This window comes from Zootermopsis nevadensis, unplaced genomic scaffold (genome assembly GCF_977971745.1).
Source record: "Zootermopsis nevadensis isolate Lab colony 2312 unplaced genomic scaffold, Znev_1.0 Znev_ptg000027l, whole genome shotgun sequence".
NCBI classification, from domain to species: domain Eukaryota; kingdom Metazoa; phylum Arthropoda; class Insecta; order Blattodea; family Termopsidae; genus Zootermopsis; species Zootermopsis nevadensis.
Genome location: NW_028259159.1, coordinates 5,056,477 through 5,081,736, shown reverse-complemented (window position 1 = coordinate 5,081,736; position 25,260 = coordinate 5,056,477). Strand labels below are relative to the sequence as shown.

The following is a 25,260-nucleotide window of genomic DNA, read 5'->3' as shown; positions in this document are numbered from 1 at the left end:
ACTACAGTTAATGAAGAATCTCATCCTAAAACTTCCTGTGATCTCTTCAAATATGCTATTCTCTGTCTAACCAATTCTAATTATGAGATTTTAGTGTGAATTTAATTACTTCCACTGTAACTAATACATAGTCTGTTAACATCCTTTAATTACTGCATTCTTAACACAGTTTCACGACCCCAGGACTCACTTTTATGGGTATTAGAATGCGATAGTAAAATATTAATAAGAATAGGCACAAAACTCGAGATCCAAGACGTTTTATTAAAATATGATAGTTCCTCAGCTGAAGAAATCCCTATTTTTACAAAACCTAATGACCCACTACTATTTTCACTAAAACTTGTTGAATCAAGTATATATCTTCAAGCTCTATTTATCTGAAATCCGTTTTAGTAACATCCTCTCATCTACACACAAGTTCCGAAACAGATATATTCAATTCAGAATTGTGAGGATCATAATTTGTGCAGTTCCTCATCACTGAATTTCTTTCCAGCCTCCGCTCACTTCATCTCTCTCAGATCCATATTCTCTCCAGCGCCCTGTTCCCATACCTAAGCGTCACTGAACAATTTCAAATCACATGCAAAGTAGCTTCCACCCACGTGAAACACGAAGCGCCTGTTGCGATATGAACAAAATTGTCTACAGAAATGTGGATATATGCTTTCTTTTTTACACAGAGTAATTGAATTTCCTATCACCTGTTGGGGCCTGTTCCTTTGTGTAACTTCATACGAAAAAAGAAACACGATTCATGATATGTTAAAATGCAGAATTCTATGTTGCAGAAGGTGTTTTATTTACATCCACGCGTGGTAATTTATAAACTTATATCTTACGTTTCTACGCATTCTTAGCGTAAACAGCAAATTGTAATTCAAGCTTCCAAGCACCAAATTTAATCTAAATCTTTTCATGGGCTTAGATAATAGAATATAACGACAGAGAAGACCATTTGCGTTATTAATTCATTTATAAATTTTCAGCAGGGATCACTTAAAGATCAATCATTCTGTGTTCATGAAGACAGAACAAATTTAGGATGGTAATGATAATAATAATAAAAGTGAGGATTTGTGGTCAGGAAAGTGTTTTTCATAGTTTGGGCAGACAATTGCCTGAACAGAAGTTAGTAACTCAATTTAATTAAATTAATTTATTTACGTGTTTGCCAACAGCAAGAAGCCAATAACAGGCAAACACTGATAATATATACAATAATAGTGAAATAATAATGGATAATATTACACAAACGGATTAACTAAACTTATACATGTACAGTATTAAATATAACTGCCAAGTACAGGCAAACCCAAAATAGAAACAATATTAACACAGAGCAAAAAATAAAGTAATATAAATAAAAACAAATAATCCACCTAGGGAACGACACATTTATAAGTATTATAAAGTAGGTGCACATGATCATATGCGAAAATGGGAAGACGGATCATCACTTACCTGTGGTATCCTAAAAAGACGCAGCAAGTTCGCAACTTGGATTGAAGTGACGCTAGAGGCAGCACCCACCACTCCAGATATCACTTTGCGGATTTGAGTCTTGTTGCAGTGATATTCTGCCCCGTCGATGTTACTAATCGATCCTGAAAAGTAACGAAATGCATTGCTGAATTAAACGTACAGGGAGCTAAATGTTTTTATCTACCACGTGATCGCTTTATATTGGAAAGAACCCCGCTCCTCTGTTCGTCCAAGCATACTTCAAATCACATTAACCTGCCTCTGTCTGATCTTCGTAATCTGCAAAATACACATTCACCCTGAAGACGGCAACTTCAATGTTAGACGAAACCTTAGAAAACCTTCAACATTCCATGCAGCTTATATTTGAGATCCGAGTTTGTTTTCCAACCGAGAAAACCACTGGAATCAACTCAATGGAACACAGTCCTTGTTGAGATACTCTTTCTGATTACCTAAAGAAAATCTCCACTTTTTATCAAAACCAAATTTCATTAACCAACTCAAAACAGGGTAACAAATAAGCAGACAAGAACTAAAAAGTAAATAAACAGACAAATATTATAAAGTGAGAAGCCAAAAACAAGAAAAATTAATAAGCAAATAAAGAAATGAATATATAAATAGTTATACAGCTAAATACATAAGCAATTGAGTAAATAAATATAATGAAGGTATTTGTTCTGATAATTTCGACCAAGTGTTCATCTTGTTTCCGCTCAGGCACATCAAAGGTACGTGTAACTCAAGATCCGTCTGTGTAAATTGAGTGGAAAAACTCAGGATCACGTTTCCATACCTACCGGCTCAGTGCTACCAACGTTCTAAACCAACAACACTCAACATTTTGCCTTCACTTTCTACATGAGAAAGAGGACTTAATTAAACCTGCATCCTAGGTCCGGTTACGTAACGCTTTGTTTACGTTTACACTAAGCGAAACAGTTCCATGGCAACGCATCTCCATGACATTACGTAGGTGTTCACTTCGAATCCGTAGGCCCAAACGCAAATACGACGTCAATGTCAAACTAGAAGACGTACTGATTCTCTTTTTCAATATTTTACAACGACCGGATGTCAAGAGTATGAAAAATTTCGAAGGAAAAATCAGGTTTATGCTGTCTGTGTGATGTATTTCGCCCTTGTCCCAATTTTTGAACGAAAGGTTTCCATTACATTTACAGCGAGCATCATGACATTAGAGGTAAACATCCTCGTACGTTTAAAATTTCTGCCAACGGTTAGCTTCAGCATCGCACGAAATTTTGAGGTGGAAGCTACTCCGGAGTCAATATTGGATTCTGAAATAATGTAAAGCAGCTATACAAGCTTTTTAATATCATGCAGAATTTTTCTTTTGCAGAATATAGATCGAGGACAGACAGGGCTGCTGTATAAAATCCACATTTGACATTTGTATTAGTGGCGGTAACTAATGAACCATTCGAGATAGTCTCTAAAAATATGGTGTGGAAATAGATCATAAACGTTCGTACTAATTCTGTACTGAATAGTTTTAAAGCCAGCAATTACAAACATGGCGACGGTGTGAAACTTTGAGATCGCTTTCTAAGTTCTTTCCAAGAAGAAAATAATAATACTTGTAACATTAATATTGGTAACAGTCAAATAAAATATTTACATTTACAAACAATGAAATCGTAACAAAAACAGGATTTGATCCTATGACCATTTGCTCACGCTGATACAAAAATTTACATTGATTTTTTAGATTATAAATTTATACAATCTAACCTCAGTAGTGGTACAGGGGAATAGTATCATAGCCCACTTTTCCTCATTGCAATAAACAAAGTAGGCATGAATACAGGGTTAAAATAAATTTAATCAACACTCCCTTTTAGTACCATATCGGGACCCATCGAGCAAAAGCTGAAACAACAGAGCATCGCGTCTTTTGTTTCTACCACACGCCTATCTGACTTGGCTCCCAGAGATTATACATTCTCCTCGCTACGAACGACGTTTCTGACAAACATTTTCACAACAGCGATGAAATTGCATGCGCCAACTTTCATCTCCTGGGCACAAGTTTAGGAACTTATTTACAGTAGCTCTATAACACGCTATATACCACAGTTCAAGAACCGATATCCCATTTTCAGAAGTTGAATTTATGTATCAAGTCCAAGAAAGTTCGTAAAAACCTCTCACTGCAATATGTCCCATTTTATTATACTTTGTTTCATATTTTTTCTATCAATGGTTTTATCATCCGCAAACATAAGATATCTTGCAACGCTTTTATATGGTAAGGACAAGCAAGGAACCGGCCGTGGTCTATTTTAAAATGCTATTCTAACATTTGCCTGAACGAACAAGTGCAAATCGCAAAATACCTCAGTCAGCAGACTGCTGCCGGACCCTGCATTGAAATCAGGACTCCCAGGATACGAGGTACGTTACAGAGCAATTTAACGGCGAAGTTCGGCCCCGCAACGTGAACGAAACGTCATTCTTATAAAATTTTTAGCACGTTACAGGCCAAGCACAACGCAAATTGTATGTTCTTTAATGTTTTCAGGGCTGGCATTGTTTCTAGAATACATACGAATATAAAACTTTAATAGTATTTCTCTTTGTTAAGTTTTTAGCATCCCCCCCAAATAATTCTGACCCCAATAAGTTAGCTAAAGAGATTAAAATAAGTGAGCAGTCTAAATTACAAAATCCTTCAGAAGACCTGATGGAGAAAAGCAATTCCCAAGAACGAGACACTGAAAGCATTAAAGGGGGGGTCTTAAGCTGCGACAGCGTGAACTTCAAATGACCCAGGATAAGGTCCAATGGCAACGAACCTTCCTTTCCTGCAAAAATCGGTGAAATTCTTAACGGTATGGCTGAATAGCCATCGACCTTTCGATTAGATCTACTATCCTGAGCATGAAATTAATTTAAACTTATTTTGTTAGCAAATCCCCACCTGCCAACAGATTTAGTCAGTCTGTTACTTAATGCCTACCTGTCAATTAGTTAGTCACTTTGTTAGTCTTGCCTAGAAAACTACAGCTACTGTGTGTGTGTAGACTCTAAGCTACGTGAGTGGTAACTAAACAGTAGCAAGGCAAATTTGTTACCGGTTCGAACGGCACGCAGTGCGTCCATTCTGGCGTGCAAGACCACGGTGCGAGGTGTAGTTTATTTCCATTTGGAAGTCATAACTCGTCTTTCTCAGCTGTTGTTTTCATCTACCGCAGGCTCTACCATGGCGGTGAAGTATATGCGCTCCAGTGAGCAGGTGAGTTTGCTTGCGGGGGCTTAAGCACCCCCCCCCCCTCGCTGCTCTGTTCGCCCAAGCCAGAGAGATCAAAGGATACGAGTTACATGCAAAATAAATCCTGGATTTTAAAATTTCGGATTATACGAAGAGAAGTAACTTCGCAAGTCACATAAAAATTAATTACCGAAAAAATATCAGCACGGCAGAAATGTTAATGAATGAAAATATTCCACAACTGACAGAATTATAATGATGGAGAGATTTAATCTGGAGGTACACGTCAGCGTAACATTAATTTGGATATTAAAGAACTGGGGTGTGAGACAGCAGTGGCTAAGGTCAGGGTTAAGTCGTACACTCTCGTGAACAAGATATAGAGTCTTCATAAGGTTCTCAAGAAGAATTCTGCTCCACAGAGTTAGTGTGAAGTGTGCATAATATTATTATAATTTGATATAATTGCGTCATATTGTGAATTAAAATTTAATTATTCGTATTTTTTTCCGTCTAATCACAATTGTATATAAATAAAATTACACATAAGATATTAAAATATCATTTACATATTTACACCTGAAGATGGTTTAATGTAACCGAAACATGTAGTAAAAAGATGTACCAAATATGTAAATGATATTTTAATATCTTATGTATAATTTTATTTATATACAATTGTGATTAGACGGAAAAAAACACGAATAATTATTATAATTCTTATTATTATCATTATTAATTCGAATACACATGGGTCTCACGTTTCTTTTAATTATTATTTCGTGGTGGAATTGCAGATTACTGTTATAACAATATTCCTACATTTCCTTTTAATTCTTCGTCTATAACACAAACAGAGATGTTAAAATCTTACATAAATATAAACCAGCGAGTTTTACAGGCTACATCCCGTAAAATCTACGCGTAAATATATTGTTATCATCTGTTAACAACTTTCATACTTTGAGCTTGGGAACATTTTGTGTTCACAGATGACAGTACAGCGTATTATTACATCATTTTAAGGCAACCAAAGTTTTGTAAAAAAAAAAATATATATATATATTTTTATAGTTTATTAAACGACGCTTTTTAGTATCTAAACTACATAGCGTCGGATGACAGGATGACTGTAATGAACTACAAAAAACGTGCAGGGCTGCGTTCATAACGTAATTTGAGGCAATATCCAAGGATTTACTGAGAAAAACCAAGAAAACCCTCAGTCACAGTGGCCGTTCTCCGGACTAAGATTTAAACCTAAGACCTCCTGAATATGAAGTATAACAACTAACAATGACGTCCGGTATATTTAATAAAGGGCCTGCAAGTAATACGGTCACTCAGAGAACTACACTTTGGCAGAAATAAGCATGATAAAAATGACCTCTAAGTACTTAACTTCACGAACCGCTTGGAATGTGTTTATAGTGAAGTCCTTAAAAAATATACAGCCAAAGGAAGGTTATCCGAGATCTGTAAAAGGAAAATGTTAAGGGGTTTTAAAGTTTCCAACTGTCTCCACCATCTGCAAGGCAGGTAAAGTTGCAATATATCTTCTGAATTGATTTAAAATTAGGTTTTCGTCCTTCGCCGTTGTACCGGATATCGAGAACCTTGGTTTGTTTTAATTCCATTCATCACCATTCCTTATCGTCTGTCGCTAGTGTACCGAGCTGGAAACGGATATTATCGGCAAATCATTAGTAATGTTCAGAAAATATCTGCAGGGCGTACTTCGTATTTAGTTGTCACGGTAACTAGCTCGAAAGAATGCATGAGCATAATAAAGCGACCAGAACTAAATTGAATCTCACCCGTACGAAGTCACTGCCAGATTCATCCGAGATTTTACGCTTATTTCATTTTTGAAGGAGCAGGCTGTAGGAAACATAACAGCTAAGAAATCATTTCATTGTAAAACTAGCGTCTACTTATGTTAGATTAAATGTAAACAAGGGTGGGAATTTATACTCTACCGAAGTAGACACATTTTAAAAATGCACTTCCTTCAGTTTTCTTTAAATTACTTTGTTTATTAATTAACGTGTTTATATTTTGGTTTATTGAACGAAGCCTTCAATAAATTCGATCATAAAAAGTCTAAAGGTTAGACGATGCATTGTAAATTTCCGATTTAATAATCTTTCATTATAATCCTTCAATCTCATTAGAAACCTTTTTCTTTCTGAAGTTTAAAAATTGTGTCAAATGTATATAGAATTCAGTGAAGCTGCTAAATACTTAAGAATGGATTTGTATAACAGACATTTAACCAGAACAGAAAGAATCATTTAGTCTCAATCACCATGCACTAATTCCGAAAAGTAAGCGGATCTCCATAACGTACAGTGGAGTTATATTTCGCTTGTGTTCAAAGGAACCATTCTTTCTCTAGGGTTTTCAATACACTTCAGATATTTCGATACCACTGAAACAGTACTTTGGAAACTCATTAAATTTATAACAAAATAAAAATATCCTCTTTTCACTCTGCAGAAATAAAACCGAATGGAATTTACTCTAGTACAGGATTAGTTCTATTGTATCGAATTTTCCCTAAAAGAATTTTTACATAGAACTTGTAATTACATTTCCTGCTTTTCCTATAAGATACATCTTTCTTAGATCCCTTTCTATAGGATCAGAACAAAAACTTTACAAATTAAATAGTTCTTCTTAACAATTCTGGATTAATTAAAACTGACTTCAAATACTGCACCACATTCAAGACGTACTCCGAGATATATTAATCGGCTACAATCCGAATTATTCACATCAGTAAAACAGCAAAACTTATGTAAAGTGGATTAGGTGTGTTAAATGACTGTAATACCTACCCTCCTTGTAGACAGTCCAAATTTAATTTTTCTTCTCCAGCAAATTAACAACAATAATTAAACTAATGGAGCTGTAAGAGTAAATCAAGATAAACTTTCCTTTTGTTATGAGCTAAGATGTCTCGAGCGCCGATCTAATCTAATCATCCACTTTAGGTCACAAAATAATGGTAATAATACAAGAAAACAATTCAATTCTCTTTTAAACGCGCTAATTCAACAGATAGATGAGCCAGTTATAGAGTTAACACAAGAAAATAAAATAAAAATACAATATGAACACGAATTGAACATAGCAAATATTCTAAAACAAAATACGTAATAATTCTGAACGTACCGAAAACAATAATTCCAAAAAATCTATTTTAACAAAATAATAATATTTTCATTGACTCTGATCTATTAGACATTTGGTAGGATTCCTTGGACGAGGGATCAGCCCGTCGCAAGGCCTCTACACAGGACAGCACAACACAGAAAGACGCGGACAATCATCCATGCCTAGAGTGGGATTCGAACCCACGGTCCCAGTAACCAAGCGGCACAAGGCCCATGCCTCAGACCATAAAATTAAATTAAATTAAATTAATTTATCTAAGTGTTTGCCAACAGCAAGAAGCAAGTAATAATAATAATAATAATAACAACAATAACAACAAGGTCGCATGCTCTTAAACAAAAGTCTGTGTCCTTATTACACCCAGTTTAATTTTTTACAATACTTTTCTTAAATCCTTCATTCACGCAGAGCTACTTATTACACCACATCGTCGTAATAGTACAAGCTTAACAACTTTTTTCGCCTAAGCAAGAAACCGCGTTCCTTTCTCAAATCCTTTAGGCCACATTCTCTTCCTAATTGCCACAATTTATGTACAATTATTATTCTCCTCCTCCTTGAAGTTAAGCCCTCAGACGTAAAACTGCAGAACAAATCATTAACCCGGTAATTCTTTACAAACAGAAGGACCGCACAAAAAACTCGAAAACGTATCAGGCCGAAAACAAATGCGCTAACAATACCACTTGTGAATTCAAGTATAAAAGAGACAAACTGAGTAATTGGTGTAATGGAGGAAGTGATTCTCTGCAGAATTAAGACCTATCTGCTAATGATACAACGGGTTCCTTGAGACTTAACTTACACAGTGAAGATCCTAGTTAACTCGTTAATCTTTGTAGGCCTGTTCTTCTCTTGAGACGTGTCCGCGGCAGTCTCACTAATTTCAGACCTCTCATCAATTAGTTGTCACAGCAGACAATCAAACTACGGACCCCCACTTTACGCCGAACCGCCCAGCTAACCAATCTCACGGGACACCGGTGAAAAATTACAGGTTTCCAGGACAACCTTAGACAAAGTTTCAACATCGTTAGAGACACACATGAACTAAAATCTGACTTTGGAAGAGGAAAATCATTTGGAAAACTACTTTGCTCCTTGTCTTAATGGTGAGGCATTCAAGCGCCATGTGGTTTGAACTTGCTACATTTATCCGACGTTTCTGCGCTCACAGTAAAACCACAAATTGAAATGAGATTCACGATGAAGTTGAAAGACTAGAAATTTCGATAAATACTTGTTTTTACTCACGTAAAGAACTCTACTCATGAATATTTCTTAATAGTGTCAATTGTTTTGTACTGTTACATAAAAGATAAATATAAATTACGTATGATACTCATGTAAACATAAGCGACGCTAAGTTACTCGGTATTCGAATCAGATAAATCCAGAATACAAGACAGGAATGGAATTTCCCCACTATTCTTAAATACGTATGACTGTGTAACAAAGCCCCCAGTCATTTCAGTCTTAATCAACATGTTTAGGGGTGTGGTAAGAAGCATATAATGCGAACAGAGAATTGAAGGATACTTTGTGATCTTTTAATATTATCTAGAGCAGTGGTATTCAACCTGTGGTACGCGCACCTCCGGGGGTACGCGAAGACATCTTAGGGGGTACGTGAAATTTAAAAAAAAATATATTATTTTATGATAAACACTGAATAATCAGTAATGTAATTTATTTAATTTATTTTAGATGTAGATTATATACTATGTATAATTTGAATTATACATCAACAACTTTGGGGGTACAAAGTTGAAGATAAATTATATCTGGGGGTACGTGAACGAAAAAGGTTGAATACCACTGCTCTAGAGAAGGCAATGATATAAAATGGGATTCCCTTCACAAGGCCTAATGCGTACGGCCCAAACTCGCAGCCGCGAGACCCTAAAACCTCACATCAAATACCTTACTCCCAGTTTAGTAATAAACCATCTGGTGTAACAGACGGACAAACGCGACTCAGGAGCGTCCACGATGAAGCTGGAGAAATCTGATGAAATACGTAGAGCAACGAATCCTATGACAGATAATGACAAAATTAGAGGCTATTACGCTGCACTATAGTTCTCAATTCTACGTGATAGTAGAATGAGGAAGAAGACCTATAAAATGTTATATCCTTCAGATAAGGGACGATCAATATCAGTGAACCCAGTGCAAATTGGATCCAAGTTAAACCGCATTAACCCTCTGAATCATTTTCTTGGTTTCCTTTCAGTTCTGCAGCATTACAATGTCCCAGCACGATACTTAATTTCGCGACGGTATTTTAACTACACAGATGTTCTATAGTCTTGTGTAATAGAAAAATGTAAGGGAGCGGTGATAGTGATTTGAGATCATGTTTTGCTTTACGATATAAAATAATCGAGAACACACTTTCTTCAGGTCTGTTCACTAGCGTTTGGCTGTTGTAACTGGGACGATGAAAAGAAAGTCTGCTTGGATTTTATCATGATAAATTCTTATTACGGGTCAGAGACGTTGCAATTTTGCATGGGCCATGTGAATACACTGCAGTGACTTACATCAGTGCTAGAAACACTGAGTCGTGCATGGCAGACCTTAAACACAGACAATACAAGTCTGTTTCTTTAGCTGCTTTAAAACACTGGTTTCTGAATTATCTTACACAGAGTAAAGACATAAAACGAAATCTAGGGGGTATATGCACTAAGTTCTATTTATCAAATTTAATTTTCTTTCGCATAGGTCCAATAAAACCCCTGCTTTAATCGAGCCTTAAAATCGAAATTAATGAGCTTTTTCCAAAGATGGTTCAATGTACAAAAGCAAAAGCGAATAACAGCAAAATCCATAAGCCATAAAACATTTATATTGATATTAACTGTCGAATAATGTTAATAATTTCAACATTTAAATTCGGAGACACTTTAACACGTAATTTCCAAACTGATATACACGAAGTAAGGAAATTTAGAGTTTTAAATTATTTCATATAATCCTGCACTGTAAACAGAGATGGACAACCCTCTATTAACCTACGCTTGAACTGTAGACAAATCTGCATTAACACAACTATTCCGAACACTGTACTCGAAAACACCTATTTTATTTTCATAAATGACAAGTGGATGCTTAATTAATAAAGTAATGACAGAATTTAGTTGTTTTGTTTATACGAGAATTAGACTCACGTTCTCTTACAGCATATTAAAACAACAGTAGATTACAATGCCAGGCTGCATTGCATGCTTAGTTAATGAATCGAAATCATTTCATTTATGGACAAAAAAATATTGTACGCCATACAGACTAATCCTCTGCAGCGAAACTCATTTTACTAATGAAATCCTAAAATGTTACTGACGACAAACAAAAAAACTTTCAATGACGCAACGCTTTGTTTCACTGTCATGACAACCATTAAGAAGTGACGTCTTTTACAGTCTGGAAACATTCATTATAATTAAAGTAGCACTAACTTCTGCATGTTTCACCTATAATGAAACAACCGTAAGTCGTGTTAAAAGTGCAGAAATGTTCCTAAAATTTTAATCTAAGAAAACAAAATTACTGCCTTTAGAATTAAGTTTATTTTAATCCACAGCTTAGATTTCAAATGCAGCGTTCAGCGCGTTCAGAAACGTAATTTAAAATTGAGTGTTTAAAGGGTATTTATTTCTAGTTTCATAAAACAGTTTCGGAGAACAAGGTATTACAGAACATTGGGACACAAGGTTAAAGTAAAATGAGAACAGAGAAAATTGTAAATTTTCTTCTTTGCTAAATGTTACAGTGATAAAATCATAAATGATGTAATTATATCAATTCTAAATTTCCCTTTAGGCTTGTGATTTCAGTTTTACGGATCTTGATGTAAGATGGATTTGGCAATACTACATAATTTCATGACGAATCACTGGTCTCTTCTGTGCATCGTGTTGAAAAGAAGATCCCGCCAGAAACTTCCAGAATTCATTCTTATGGGACGAAAAGGGAAAAAAGGGACTCCCTAAGGAATGGCACTGAAAGACAGGTAAGAAACTTTGCCTGTTTTTAATGTTAAAACTCATGAATACGCATAAACCAAAAAGCGAGTGGCAAGTGGGAGATACCTGAAGGTTTAAATGCTTCAACGAGGTAAATTGTTCACCTCCTTTAATGATATTTCACATACATTCTCTTCTTTTACACCATTAATCCTCTTTGTTTTAAATTTTAACTTAGTTGATTCTTCTCTTCTCTCTGCCTCATCATGCGTCTGAATTCGTCACACACATACCTCATTCGACATTCGACGTTCGATAGCTACTCTCAGATATTATTATACCGTCGGAAAATAGCAACATAATTAAATTTTTCTTCCCTGATATGTTACAAGTCTGACAGTGGCTTTTATCGACTCTCGTAAATTAATAGGTGTATCACCTTCATCAGCTGACCCTCCTCTCGACGACAGAATCACGCGTGTATAACAGTGGGCTACTTGTTGCAGAGAAATTGTAAATATCAATGATAAGGATAATTTATTTTGAGTGAGAGATTTCAATTCCTGTTTTAATATCCTCTGAATAGTAAGAGTCCTGTGTCAATACAGAGTGTCGCGTGTAAAACCTAAATTATCCCAATGTAGGCACACTTCATTTGTGTTAAATAACAAAATTTTCGCGAAAATTTTTTATAGTAAAATATTCTTAAAAAGAATATATTTATTTTAGAATTACGTAAATAATTAACTACCTCACGAAACGTCGCTCCCATACTATGTGGTCGCATGTCTCATCAGTAAAGACTTTCTGTGAAATGTCCACTCAATCAAGTTGAAGTGCTTTTCTTTGCCTGTCACGAGAATTGTGTGTGTGGGGAAAAAAAAAACCCTCCAGCCTTAGTCTGCTATTAAGACGAGACGGAAAAGACGCGGTTGACAACACAGGTTTGAAACAGAAAGCAGTGACAAATTGGAGCAAGGAACAATTCCATTTTAGTTTCGTTTCTAAAGACTTCTTCGTCCACTTTAAGTACTAGCAGTTCAACACAATTCAATAAATTCAATGATAAAACCATTTCTACATTAAAGTTACGACGCATTACGTAACTTCGGGAATTATTTTAATATCTGATTTTGTGCATCTACGATGACAATCTAATTTAGGCATTAAAATTAGGGTCAAACTAGCGAAAGGTGAAGCGTGCAGACACGTAAATGACCACCGTCCTCATGGTCATGGTCTGACGACAAAAATTCTTTAGCTCGTAAATAACACAAGAAGTTCCATCTTTAAAAGATGTTATTTAGGTACATTTATTTATATTTTACGATAGAAGATAATAATTAACTAATAATAGAACAAGAGACAGGGATATAAAAGAGGAAGAAATAAATTAGGAAACGAAGTAAAAGAAAGAAAGAAAGAAAGAAGGAAAATGAGAAAGGGAGAACAATGAAAAAGTAATAATAAAATACAGGGGAGGAGAAAAGAAAATACGGAATGGGAAAAACAAAGAGAAAGAAATGTCATATCAGACGAAGAACCCAAAAGAAAAGAAAAAGAGAATGGCAGGAAAGGAATAAAAGCAAATTAAATAAGAAACACAGCATCACAGAATAAATATACACAAAAACAAAAGAAAAGGGATAAATGTAGAATTAGGAATAAGAGAATGAAGAAATGAAGAAACTGCGAGAAAGAAACTCAGCAATGAACGAAACGAACGTTGAAAAGGAATAAACCAAGGGAAGAGACGAAGAATGTAAGAGGGAGAGAGAGAGGAAGAAGCCATAAACTAGAAAGAGAAGTAAAGTGGGCGAGGTAATAAGAGAGACCGGTGGTAGATCATCTGATTGATCAGCGAAGCTTAACAAAGCCTTTCCTAATCTTAAGCCAGTGAACGCGCGCATTTCCCGCTTAAACTGCTCCAGACTTTAGAAATCCAAGCGGCAGTGACTTGTAACATCGAAGCTTTGTTGCGCAGTGTTTATGCATAAGATTAGCCTACCTGTGGCTTTCATTATGAAAGGGAATACGAGTCCATTTACCAAATTGAAGCTTTCGAAGGTCTTGCTTATTATTTCATTCCACGGGACAGACTACGCTCCAAACGGATTGATGAACCGTGTAAAAAATGGAGTTAGCAGCAAATGATTAATGTTGCCAATATCAACTGTTAAGATAACAAAAGAACGCGATCGATGAACACAGTAATGGAACACTCATGTAAATGTCTGATAAAAGATGAAAGAACGTTTTATCACAAAGCATCGGAACAAATGAATGAAAAATTCATTACACAATAGCTGCATTTCAAACAATAAACGTTATATAAAATTAATTGTTTGTACTCGTAAGAAGGGATCGGTTTGTACTCCCGCCTCTGACCTTTGACAGCAAATGGCGACTGTGTTTTGGAATGCTGCGCCGTGTAGAAGTTTTCCGAAGTTTCGGCGGTACTTACTGCCTCCACCACCAGAGACCTTATGCCGAGGGCAGTAAGCATCTCTGAAACATCGGTAAACGGCGTAACATCTGAGAAGACAGCCATATTCACACCCAGCGCCGTGAGAACAAGAAATCATTCCTAATGATATGATATCTTTACACGCCAAATAAATGATACAGCTGATAGGGTGTCATAAAACGTTTCAGAATAAGATAGTTCATAAAGAAGCTTGCCCTGCTACATCGGGTTTACAACCGTATTTAAAACTAAAATGTCTAATGCTTGACGCTCAGCTAAAGTTACATTTATAACAGTATTAATTGCACATCTTAGCTATTCAGTAAACAACCATCGCTTCTGGTAGACTCAGAGACGTTCAGCCAGTGAATTAAAATGCAGCCAAAAAATATTTTAATCTACATCCGTAATAATCTTCCCATTCAGCGTCGGAGAGGCAAAGTAAATCCGATGTTTCCTAACTTGACAGATAAGGCGTATCAGACTGAAAAATCTGCAAAGTGTCCTTGAAGATGTTACCTACCGCACTGCATACTATCTGGAAGAATCTTAATGTACACAATTAATTTTACGCTTTTTAATACGAAAATAGTTTCGTTTAGTATACTGGACGCCTTTATTTAAAACAAAAATCGATCTTTCCAGAACGGGCATTAAGCATAGAACTTACTGGCCTAGTGTCCCACATGATAAACGTTTGGAGATCCCTGTTCTAACCCAACTTACAAACCAACTCACTAAAGGTCAGCACATATCCCACATACTAAAACGTCATGTCTCGATTTGTGGCAGAGATTCCCGGACCTCTTTTTATCTACTGAATGAAGTGCAGCTTTGTGGACACTCCGAATGACCCATGGACAAATACTTCAAGTCCATAGAGACATAGAACAAAGCCTGGCGCTACATTTCTCCCAGTTCCACACTGCGGATTAAAGCCCAGTAGCAAATGGGACCTTATGGCGGTCGTACATGGCCATCTTGCCCCAGTTTCAAATTGTCTGCCTCTCCTTATTTGCGGTTTGGAACTATAACCATGAATAGGTGGTTTTCTCGTCGCGGTTTATCATTTGTCCTCTAATCTTCAAATTCCAGGCGTCCTTGTTTTCGACAAAACACAGAGGTATCAAAGAAACGGAGCTTCTTATAAACAGCTGACTTTTTTTCATTAGTAGTACTTTCAACAGAAGACAAACATTGCTTGACCGCTAATGTTATTTAACTAACTAACTAACTAACTAACTAGATGGCTTACCGAACCCGAAGGTTCATCACCGAATTAACCAAAGCCCTCCACCAGACCCTGTCCTGGGCCAACAAAATCCAGTCTCCTCCAACTCCTATCTCCCGTAGATCCCGCCTGAGATTATCCTCCCATCTACGTCTAGGTCTCCCCAGCGGTCTCTTCTCCTCAGGCTTCCCAACCAACACTCGGTGCACACCTCTTGTCCCAACCATACGCGCTACATACCCCGTCCATCAATGTTTCTGTTATTGAGTAAATATATGTATGACGATGGTTGTTTCTAGGTTGTTCCGTCGTGTACAAGTTTACCGACGTTTCAGATGTACTTGCTGCCTGGCCGATCATCGCTTTGAAGCCGGAAGAGTATTTTATCCCTAAATACTCTCCAGAAATACTTTTGTCTTAACTGGCCACCTCATTTAAATTATTTATGAACATAAGACCAACGTAGAGGCAGTTTGAACAACTAAGTTCTAAGCGACACTACTGTTAACTTTATTTTATGTTTTGTTGCATACTGAAAGAATGTTTAGATCGGTTAGTGTCGTAAATATAACATGAAAAGCAGAGTGAGTTGCCACAGGCATATATAACAGTAACACGACGATTTAAAACATAACGAACCAACTAACTGATAGGCCAACACACAGTCTCGTAGTTCAACACTCCTGGACGCGATCCTAAGCAGTTCATTTCACCTCCCATCATCAGAAAGTCTTTACATTGTTATTTTGCCATATCCTTCTCGGTCTTCCAAGTGTTCGTTTTCCCAAGAGAATTGCTCACAAAAAGTCTTAATGAATTCCGCGTTTATCCCATACTGGTTAAATAAGCATCTTATCGTGACCTTCTACATATAAAACCCGCAATACCTACACACCGGTTTAATAATGTCACTGGCCTATTTCGATACCCGAACGCCATTCTTCTCTGTCCATCCAATCCATTTACTACCCTCCTTTCACTTCTCTCTCTCTGCCACTACATCCCAAGTTCCCTTCATCAATTTTAACTCCCCCCCCCCGGCCCTTTCCTGATCAAAACCACCCTAACATTCGTTTGTGCCGTGGGTTGCCTATCATTTATTCAGCGTTCCCATGTCATATTAATTGTTCTGTTTCATTTAATATCGCTGCTGAGTGATTACTAGCCCTGCTTAGAATTCAGGTAGTCCCGGTTTCGAGTCCAGGTCAAGCTATCCTGACAGTGTTTCGTGATTATCCTCAATGTCTCCAGGAAAATTTATTTTATTTATTTATTTAGTGTTCTGTCTGACGACAGGTCCATATGAACAGGATCCTTCCATCCTTTTCTCGGACTGGGACCTGTTCATATACGTTCTTGGCAGATGATCCACAAGTGGTTTGCCATTGCCTTCTTCTGTGTGTGTTGGGATGCCACGGAGAAACCGGGGAAGCCCCCGGAGGGATAATAATTTAATTAGGCCAAGAGAGCTTCCTTCCATATTAATCTTTTGCCATTCGACGCTATATAGTTTGAGCTACTGACAGCATCGTTAAATAAAACAAATAAATAAAATTATCCAAAGCAGAAGCTCTGAAATTTTTTTTTTTTCAATTACGTGATCTCAGATTTTGACAGCCGTCTTCGAATTCAATGCCGTGAAAATCTTAAATCCTACAAACTGTATCCATGTTTCACGACTGACATATGCTTTGTTTTTTTCTGAATTTTAAATGTTATATTTGGCCAGTTTCAAGGTTCTAAAATGGACCATGCCAGGAACTAATATTTTTCAAGTCTGATATCCGCAGTCTTCCTGCATCAGATATTTAGCTTCCATGTTTACACTTCTTCTTCTTCTTCTGTTGTGACAAGTTCAAACAGGAAGGAAACCGAACGCAAGTGAACATCAGCCACTTTTGCCTAGGTCATTAATATCAGAGCTCCTCGTGGACAGAGTAGGCGGGAAGACGTAGCTTGGTTCGGACAAACAGAACTTTATGGTCAGCTGCAAAAGACCTCATGGGTCAATGTAACCACTGAAGTGAGGTACCAACTCCATTCCTGCGTTAACAGTATATAACTATCTCCCGGTTCTCCCACCACTAGCCAACTCTAGTTTCAACTCAAACAAATGCTACCACGAAGCAAATAATCTGGTCGGATTATAAGGCACATTCACTAACTTCCACTTTAGCTGTAAAGCGAATTCATTCTGTTTCTGCAAACACGAATCCTTCGCCATATTTGTTTCTTATTGTTCTCATACAGCATGCATTTCTACTACACTTCGCTCACGATATTTAGTTAACTGAATTTATTGTTCTAAGCAAATGGCGCTTTCTGTGTGTAACCTCTGGTAGAACGCTGCCATTAGTAAAAGCATACAGCTGTAAAACACACAGATACAATCACCATTATACTTTTATTCTGTTTCCGCCTTCACTCTTTCTCACCGTAGTTTCCTGTATCTTTAAACAAATATGAATGCATATGATTACACGTAAAGACTATAATATAAGTGATACCTCCGTTAAAATCCAATCGTTTCGCAAGCTTTAAATTGCCTTTCAAACGAGATTCATTAAAGCAAAGTATCCTGTACCATGCACAGATTAAGGTAAATACAGGTAAAAGAAACAGCCTCTGAGTGGTCGCCAGTCGAGAGTCATAAAATCGCTTCTATTCAGAAAAAAAAAAGAAAGTCTGTTTAAAAGTCAGGAAATAAATATAAAAATAGAGCATATAACGATACAGTTTAAGTGTGTCTTTTCGTTTGCAAAGAAAGCCCGGAATTAGGTCCCAACCTCAGCTAATTAAACTCAGTGTACACCACAATACTGCAATATTCATTTTAATATTATCTTTCCATTTTTTTTGGGGGGGGGGATCTTTAGTGATATTTTTTTTAATCTTTTTTCGTAATAAAATTTACACATTTCTTAACACAACTGTGTGTTCCATGCTCTCCATCATGCCCTTAATTTCATATAAGGTGAATATTAGAAATGATAAAGCCCATTCAAATCCATGTTTGAAGCCGAATAATAAGACAATGATGTAGTGTTTACGAACTGGCTAAAACCGTTATCACAGCTACGTCATGAGACATCAGTACCAGGACAAACATAAACAAAGTCTTCTGATGTCTTTTGTCAGGCAGATAATACAAATAATAGGTCTATATGCTTATTTCGTATTTCTTCCCTTCATTCATAGTTATGTCCTCTTGCCTTTTCTTAAGCTACTTAAGTACTCTGGGTTTTATTTCCTAATCTCGTGACAAAAGTGTATATCCTGGTATTTTGTTGCGTGTTGGAGTTTTGATCAACTGGTACCACACACACGGCTACCTCATACGCTCGTTAGAGTGAATGTGCAATTTTTCAAGCGCATTTGTGACTACAAGATTGAAGGATTCATCCAAGTTAAGAATACAGAAATATACACGTGGGAAGTTAACATTTGTTAAAGATTAATAATGAAGCAATATGGCCTAATTTACACCACTATAACGGCATTCACTTGGAAGCACTGAGAGAAGGCAGGACCCCACGAATATGATTCATGAGTGGCAACCAATGGACCGCAAAGTTAGACTGATGGACAGTGTTTCGCCATAGAAAGCTTCAGAAATTTAATCTATTCCCAGACCTTTTAAATACAAGGTTAAGATAAAATTATCTTCTTTACAACTCGGTAATTTAAACCTTCGCGTCTCAGTAATGTAACAATTTATATGTTCTTTTATTGCAGGAAAGCCTGATGAAATATAACGTACGTTCGTAAAGAAGTTTCATTACATACCTAAACTTAACGTAATATAGAATTTAATTAATTTCTCTGAATGCTATATTAAAATATCCATCTAGACGCACAGCAGGTTGATATATTTTATTCGTTGGATAAAAACACAGTCATTCACTAACATTTTCTGTTTATAAGAACGTTATAGCAGAACTTACGACGTGAAAGAATGTACCAAGAAACTAAACATGTAAACAGAACATTAAAAGGTGAAGTTGACTGTCTTCTGACTCACCGCCGTGTAAACCTCAAATCCTAGAAAAACATTAAAACATTTTAATGTGTGATATACTATTCAAAGCAAATTGTTAAAAATGTTATGTCAGTGTTTATAGTGATTTCCTGAAACTTGAACGTGTTTTATATGAATATTACGAAAAAGCTGTCAAATTTTTAAAGGCCTAAATATGCTTTCAGTATCACGCCTTTAAAAGTAAAGGTCAGAAGCTTCAAATATTGTTAAAGAAATTTATCATCAGTGTATGACAGAGTTTATATTTTTTGTGTTCATACAAACAGACAAAGAACGAATTCTTGCTGAATTGAAATCAGCATCCATGTTTTTTTTTTAATTCAATGGAGAACAGTTGATTTCCTATCGATACACGTAACAGAGTCGCTAAATAACCCGGTGTCTGAAGTGAAGAGCACGCACGCAAAATAAATCTCTATAGCACAAAGCACTTTGTAAGAAAACAAATTCCATGAATGCCGATGTAGAGCCACTACAGATCAGATAAATTCCAAACCGTGACGTCCTATCATAAAGTTATTCAAAGAACATGGGTAACTCCGATTACAATTTTCGGATATATTATTGCGGTATTTATTGATCGGAATGTTCTCGGAAAAAGGAAGTATTTAGCCAAAGCATATGTAACATACCAAACAGTTATTCAGGATGAGAGCTTCGATACTATTTTGCTACTGGCCTAAGATATTTTATTTATGCACACTTGGACTTTATCACAATAGCAGTTCATGGAAGATAAACATGAGTACAGACTTTTAACGCCCATTTTCGAAGTTATGAAACATCAGTCTGTCCTAAATTCCTGACTTGTCAATCCTGATAAAAAGCTATTCTATTTTTTCTAATAGCCCCCGTTTCTATTATTATCACCATAATCACAGACATAAGTTCTGTGGTACAAATGGAAGTGATTGAGTGATGCGACTTACAATAAATATAAAAAATTTATACATACGAGTCTCATATAAATGTCAATGGAATGCGTTAGATTTATTCTATGTAAAACACAACTACTATCGCTGCAAAAGAATATTTTAACTTTAAAATTTCATAAATTAATTGTATTTTATTACATATAGGCTACCTCAAAATGCTTCAAATAACTTTGATGATAGTAATATTTATGATAAAATTTCTGTCATGTACGCCTACAAGCGTTTGTGTATGATGAACGCTCTCAAAGAATTTGTTAAAGTTTAACAGGATGTATAATAAAAGTGCGCAGTATAGTTGGTAAAATAAACCAAAATTAAGCAAGCATTGAAAATTTTACTTCAGAATCTTCACACCAATTGTTTTTTAAAAAGAAATCCGTTCGAAAATTTCCATCGTCAAATATCCTGACGATCTGAAAATAAAACTGCCTCATTAATTATAATTTAATTTGATGTAATCCATTTCCAGCAACGCTTAACAAAACCGTATCGAAAACCACGAGTTTTCATCATTCTGTGCAGTACACCACTAAGCTTCTAGTTTATTTTATTAAACACTTCGAGTCAGTATTTATCGCATGTCTTCCGATAAACTTCTGAGGTTTAATTTAACATATAGTTGCAACTACGTCTTAAAGCGAATTTTCTGCCCTCACTCATTTCCTTGCGTATTATCCTCCATAAAATACCTTAAAATTAAATTTTCAGATTTGTTTCTACATTTATTATATTTGAATCTATCGTTTTCACAAAAACGAACCTTATCACTCGTGAGTAATATTCTTACACTTGTAATAATTTCTTAATATTAGAGAAGTCTAGATTTTAAAACTTCGTCATTTTAACCTTCTGATTCATGAAGCTCATATGAATAGGTTTTAAACATTCAACCCGTACCTCAAAGTAAACAAACCACTTCTCAATTACAAAGCTCAGTCGATTAATGCTGTTGAATTAAATAATCGCTGTTCATTTTCTGCCGTATGAAAAACATAAACCGTATGGGAAAAAAATCAATGTTTTTGAATAATAGTGCAGCTAGTAACTGCAGTGCATTAAAGGGTTAGAGTATTGCTTTGGTTTGTTCAATATGCTGACAGATTAAAATAACTTGTGTAGAAGAATTGACTTTGTACCTACCTCGTATTAATCTGTAGGTCAACACAAAATTATAATAGGTTATATTTCACAGATGATTTGTTTCATGCTGAATCTGCGTATGATTATTTATTCATTTCAGTGATGCTAAGTAATTAATTACACGTAATACGAAGCTCATAAAATAAATTAACTTGTTTCAAGTCCTAATCATAGGCTTTGGGGCATGTAAATATTACATTTCTATCAGAAATTGCCTTATACATCACTATAATGGCTCGAAATTTCTCTCTGTAAGTATGTTACAATGAGGGGAATAAATTTTAAGCTACAGATATGCGAGTTCTAAATTCCCTGCAGTTGTTTTTCATAGTGATTTTTTTTTTTTTTAAGAAACAGGCTAACCTTTATGTAATGTAACACCTACACGATTCACCAGTAGTGTCCTAAAAGAGACTATCATCGCCTCCTTCCAAATTCCTGCCTCCTTCATTGTATTTGAGTCTTATTTTACTTTAAAATTTAAAAGAGCAACATTAGGTAATTTCAGAATCTACATGACTGGCTTTCCACTTAGAATTCTGCCCTTAAATCTCATGACTAAATATTTAAAGAATTAATATTTTCACTTTAAAACTATGGCAACTATCCAGTCGAGATATTGATGCAATCTACTTTACCTACCGCGGCTTTTACGTTGTCATATAGCTCAGACACTGGGTTTATGAGTCTGTTCGAGGAGTCATCGTCCTTTTGTGTTTATTGGGAACTGTATTTTCAGGTTAATTTCCAAGAAAATGCTATCAGAACTTGCAAGTCCTTTTATCTTCAATTTTCCGATCTGTTGCAGTCGGCATTACCAGATTTTATTTTTGATCGTGTTAAGTATATACATGTACACTACTTCGACAATTTTCCTTCTACGAACCACGTAGGCCTTCAATGTTTTGAAATTAATTCTATGAATATTTCTTTTGTCACCAATGGAAATATACTTGGTCAGAAATTGTTTCCAGAACTTCAGAAAATAACCCGAAACATTCTGTATGTACGGTTTATACGCTAACATGGAATTACAACACAGAATAATGCCGTTTTCCTGGAAGTATCAACATGGGAAGGGTTAAAACTATGCTTAATTTTATTTTTTTAGAAATAATCTTACCAGAATAAATTTGAACTGTTACAAAATGCCCCTAGCTTAACTAAACGGAGCAGAAGAGTTAAAGAGAACGAGGATAAAGAGATGCGTAAGTAAAATTTCAACAAAATGTCGGTGTGATTTCGGAGTCATGCACTAGGAAGACACGGAGTGCTGACTGACACCTGTTAACAGCACACAGTCGTTATGTCGTCTGAATACGTTATGTGACGTCTTTTAAAGCCCGTCTTACCATTACGATCCTGCAGGAAACAGGGTGGAATGAGCAAAATTGGATTCGGTTAACACTTGTTGACATCTTAATGGAAAGTAGAGTTTGCTTTACAAACCACCGGTGAATTACCGCTGTTGATTTAGTTGCGTGAAAGTACAGTATAGTAATGTTCCGAGAACAAAGCACTGTCGTAGCGAACATAATGGAACCAGAATAGTCATCACATAACATAAATTTCACGCACAGTGAATTGTTTTAATAATTTGACATACAGCCACTAAACTAAGGAACAAGTCTTCCAATTTTAACGAAATCTAGTATGAAATTACACAATTCGTAACAAAGCACTGTTCAAGTGTCCATAACAGTTGAAAATCGGATATCGAAGGTGGTCTATCCATACAAATCACAGCTGATATATAATTAACTGAGATTAAGCATCCAGTAACCTTTGATATTATATGCTTTTATGATTGTGTTTGCTGGCGTGCTACAATAAGCTACAGACCGGTAGCTAATTAGAAGGTTTCAATGCATTTAATGCCAAAAGTAGGATTGGACAGCGGACAAAGATATTCACTGCGTTTGGTTTAGTACGGAGTATGAGGTAGATTTGGAACATAATTCTATCCGAAATATGAAGCACAGAAATTCAAACCCCTGGCATTTACAATGGACAACAGATTAGCCAGTCATGGATGCTGTAAGGACCAATTAAATTTTTATTTTCAACTATGAATGTATCCTTTAAAATCTAAACACTGTCTGAATAAAAATTTTCTTTCCTTAATTTGAGATTTAGTATTATTCTTGTTACAACATTTGGTAACAACAGTAACAAAATTAACAATTTGTTGATCAAATTGAAGAGATGATTCTGGAAACTCGCTACCACTGAGTTTAGAATCTTGCACCTAAACATCAGGGAATTTGTAAATATAAAACTTAAATTCTGGAAACGATTGGACAATTCCATTCAAAATATTTTACCATTCCGTTCTGAGATTTTACAGAACTATATGTATTGCACGTCTTCTGATATGCATGTGATTCTTGGTCTACTTTGAGCATAAACCACCAGCTGAAGTTCTTCGAAGACAAAGTGATATGTAAAATGACCGGGCAGACTCAGAAATGAAAATGACTGGAGTAAATTACATAAATGACATTAACAGATTACAATTTTCAACTGATATTCACATAGTCAATTGAATAAAAATTTCCTTGGATATTATCCATCGTCTAGTAAATATGTGTATTTATTCCCACCTTTTGTGAGTTTTTTTTGTTGGCTTTATCGTGTTTTATGAATTTTGAATTCTCTTATCTATTCTTTTACGTCCCACGGATGGATGGTGTGATGATGTCTTTTTATTCCGGGACTTTCTACTTTTTTACTTTGTCCGGAGATAGGGATTAGCTCTATCTAGTGGGCCCAACTGTGTAGGAACCTGAAGACGGAGATAGAGTCCCATCTCCGAAACGTCGTTTTTTACGTTTTATATTTACTAGACGATGGATAATATCTAAGGAAATTTTTATTCAATTGACTCTTCACCATCGTCAAGAAGTTTTAGATTTGATATTCACATAGACTGATCAAATAAAACAGTATGACATAAAATGTAACAGACACGAGAAATACATACAAAGCTTTGATGGGAAACCTGAGAGATGAATAAAATTTTGTCACAATATCCTTCTGAAACCACATTAAATGTGAAGTGTTTTTAATTCCTACGCCTAACTCAATGTAATTTTTCTCGATAAAACAGCAAACCACCAGAGGTAATACCTGAAGCTATGAAATAAATTTAAAATCAAAATGAAAGAATTCGTAAGAGATGAGATGTGTGGGACATGTATCAGAAAACGAGGCAACAAGAAATGCATTCAAGATTTTAATCGCGAAGCCAGAGACGGCGATATTACTTGGAAAACCTAGACATGGATGGGAAAACAGTATTAAATGGCGCTTGAAAAAATAATGGGGGTTAATTAAAATTACTGAATGCCGGATCTATTGGTGGGCTGTTATAAATACTGTAATGAAACTTCAGTTTCATAAAACGTGTTAAATTTGTTCATGAAGTTACCACATCAATTTCAGGGATGATTCTGCCCCATGTAGTTTGTCAGCCAGTACTCACTGATCATGAATAATGATGAGATTTCAGCACGAAGAATTGAGACGTTAATATTCTCTTCGGATACAACGTGGGATTTACTCGATTTGT

General features: G+C 35.8%; 1 protein-coding gene across 15 annotated transcripts in view; it reads right to left on the bottom strand.

The window, feature by feature from the left end:
• LOC110832276 (metabotropic glutamate receptor 2) overlaps positions 1 to 25,260 on the bottom strand; it is a 299,409-nt gene that overhangs the window by 190,614 nt on the left and 83,535 nt on the right. For all 15 annotated transcript variants that reach the window (XR_015537258.1, XR_015537257.1, XR_015537253.1 and 12 more), the window contains one exon: positions 1,468 to 1,610. Coding sequence is in view for 3 of the 15 variants with exons in the window: in XM_087356481.1 (XP_087212607.1) it covers positions 1,468 to 1,610 (143 nt within the window). In the remaining 12 variants the exon portion in view is untranslated. The remainder of the gene's footprint in view (positions 1 to 1,467; positions 1,611 to 25,260) is intronic.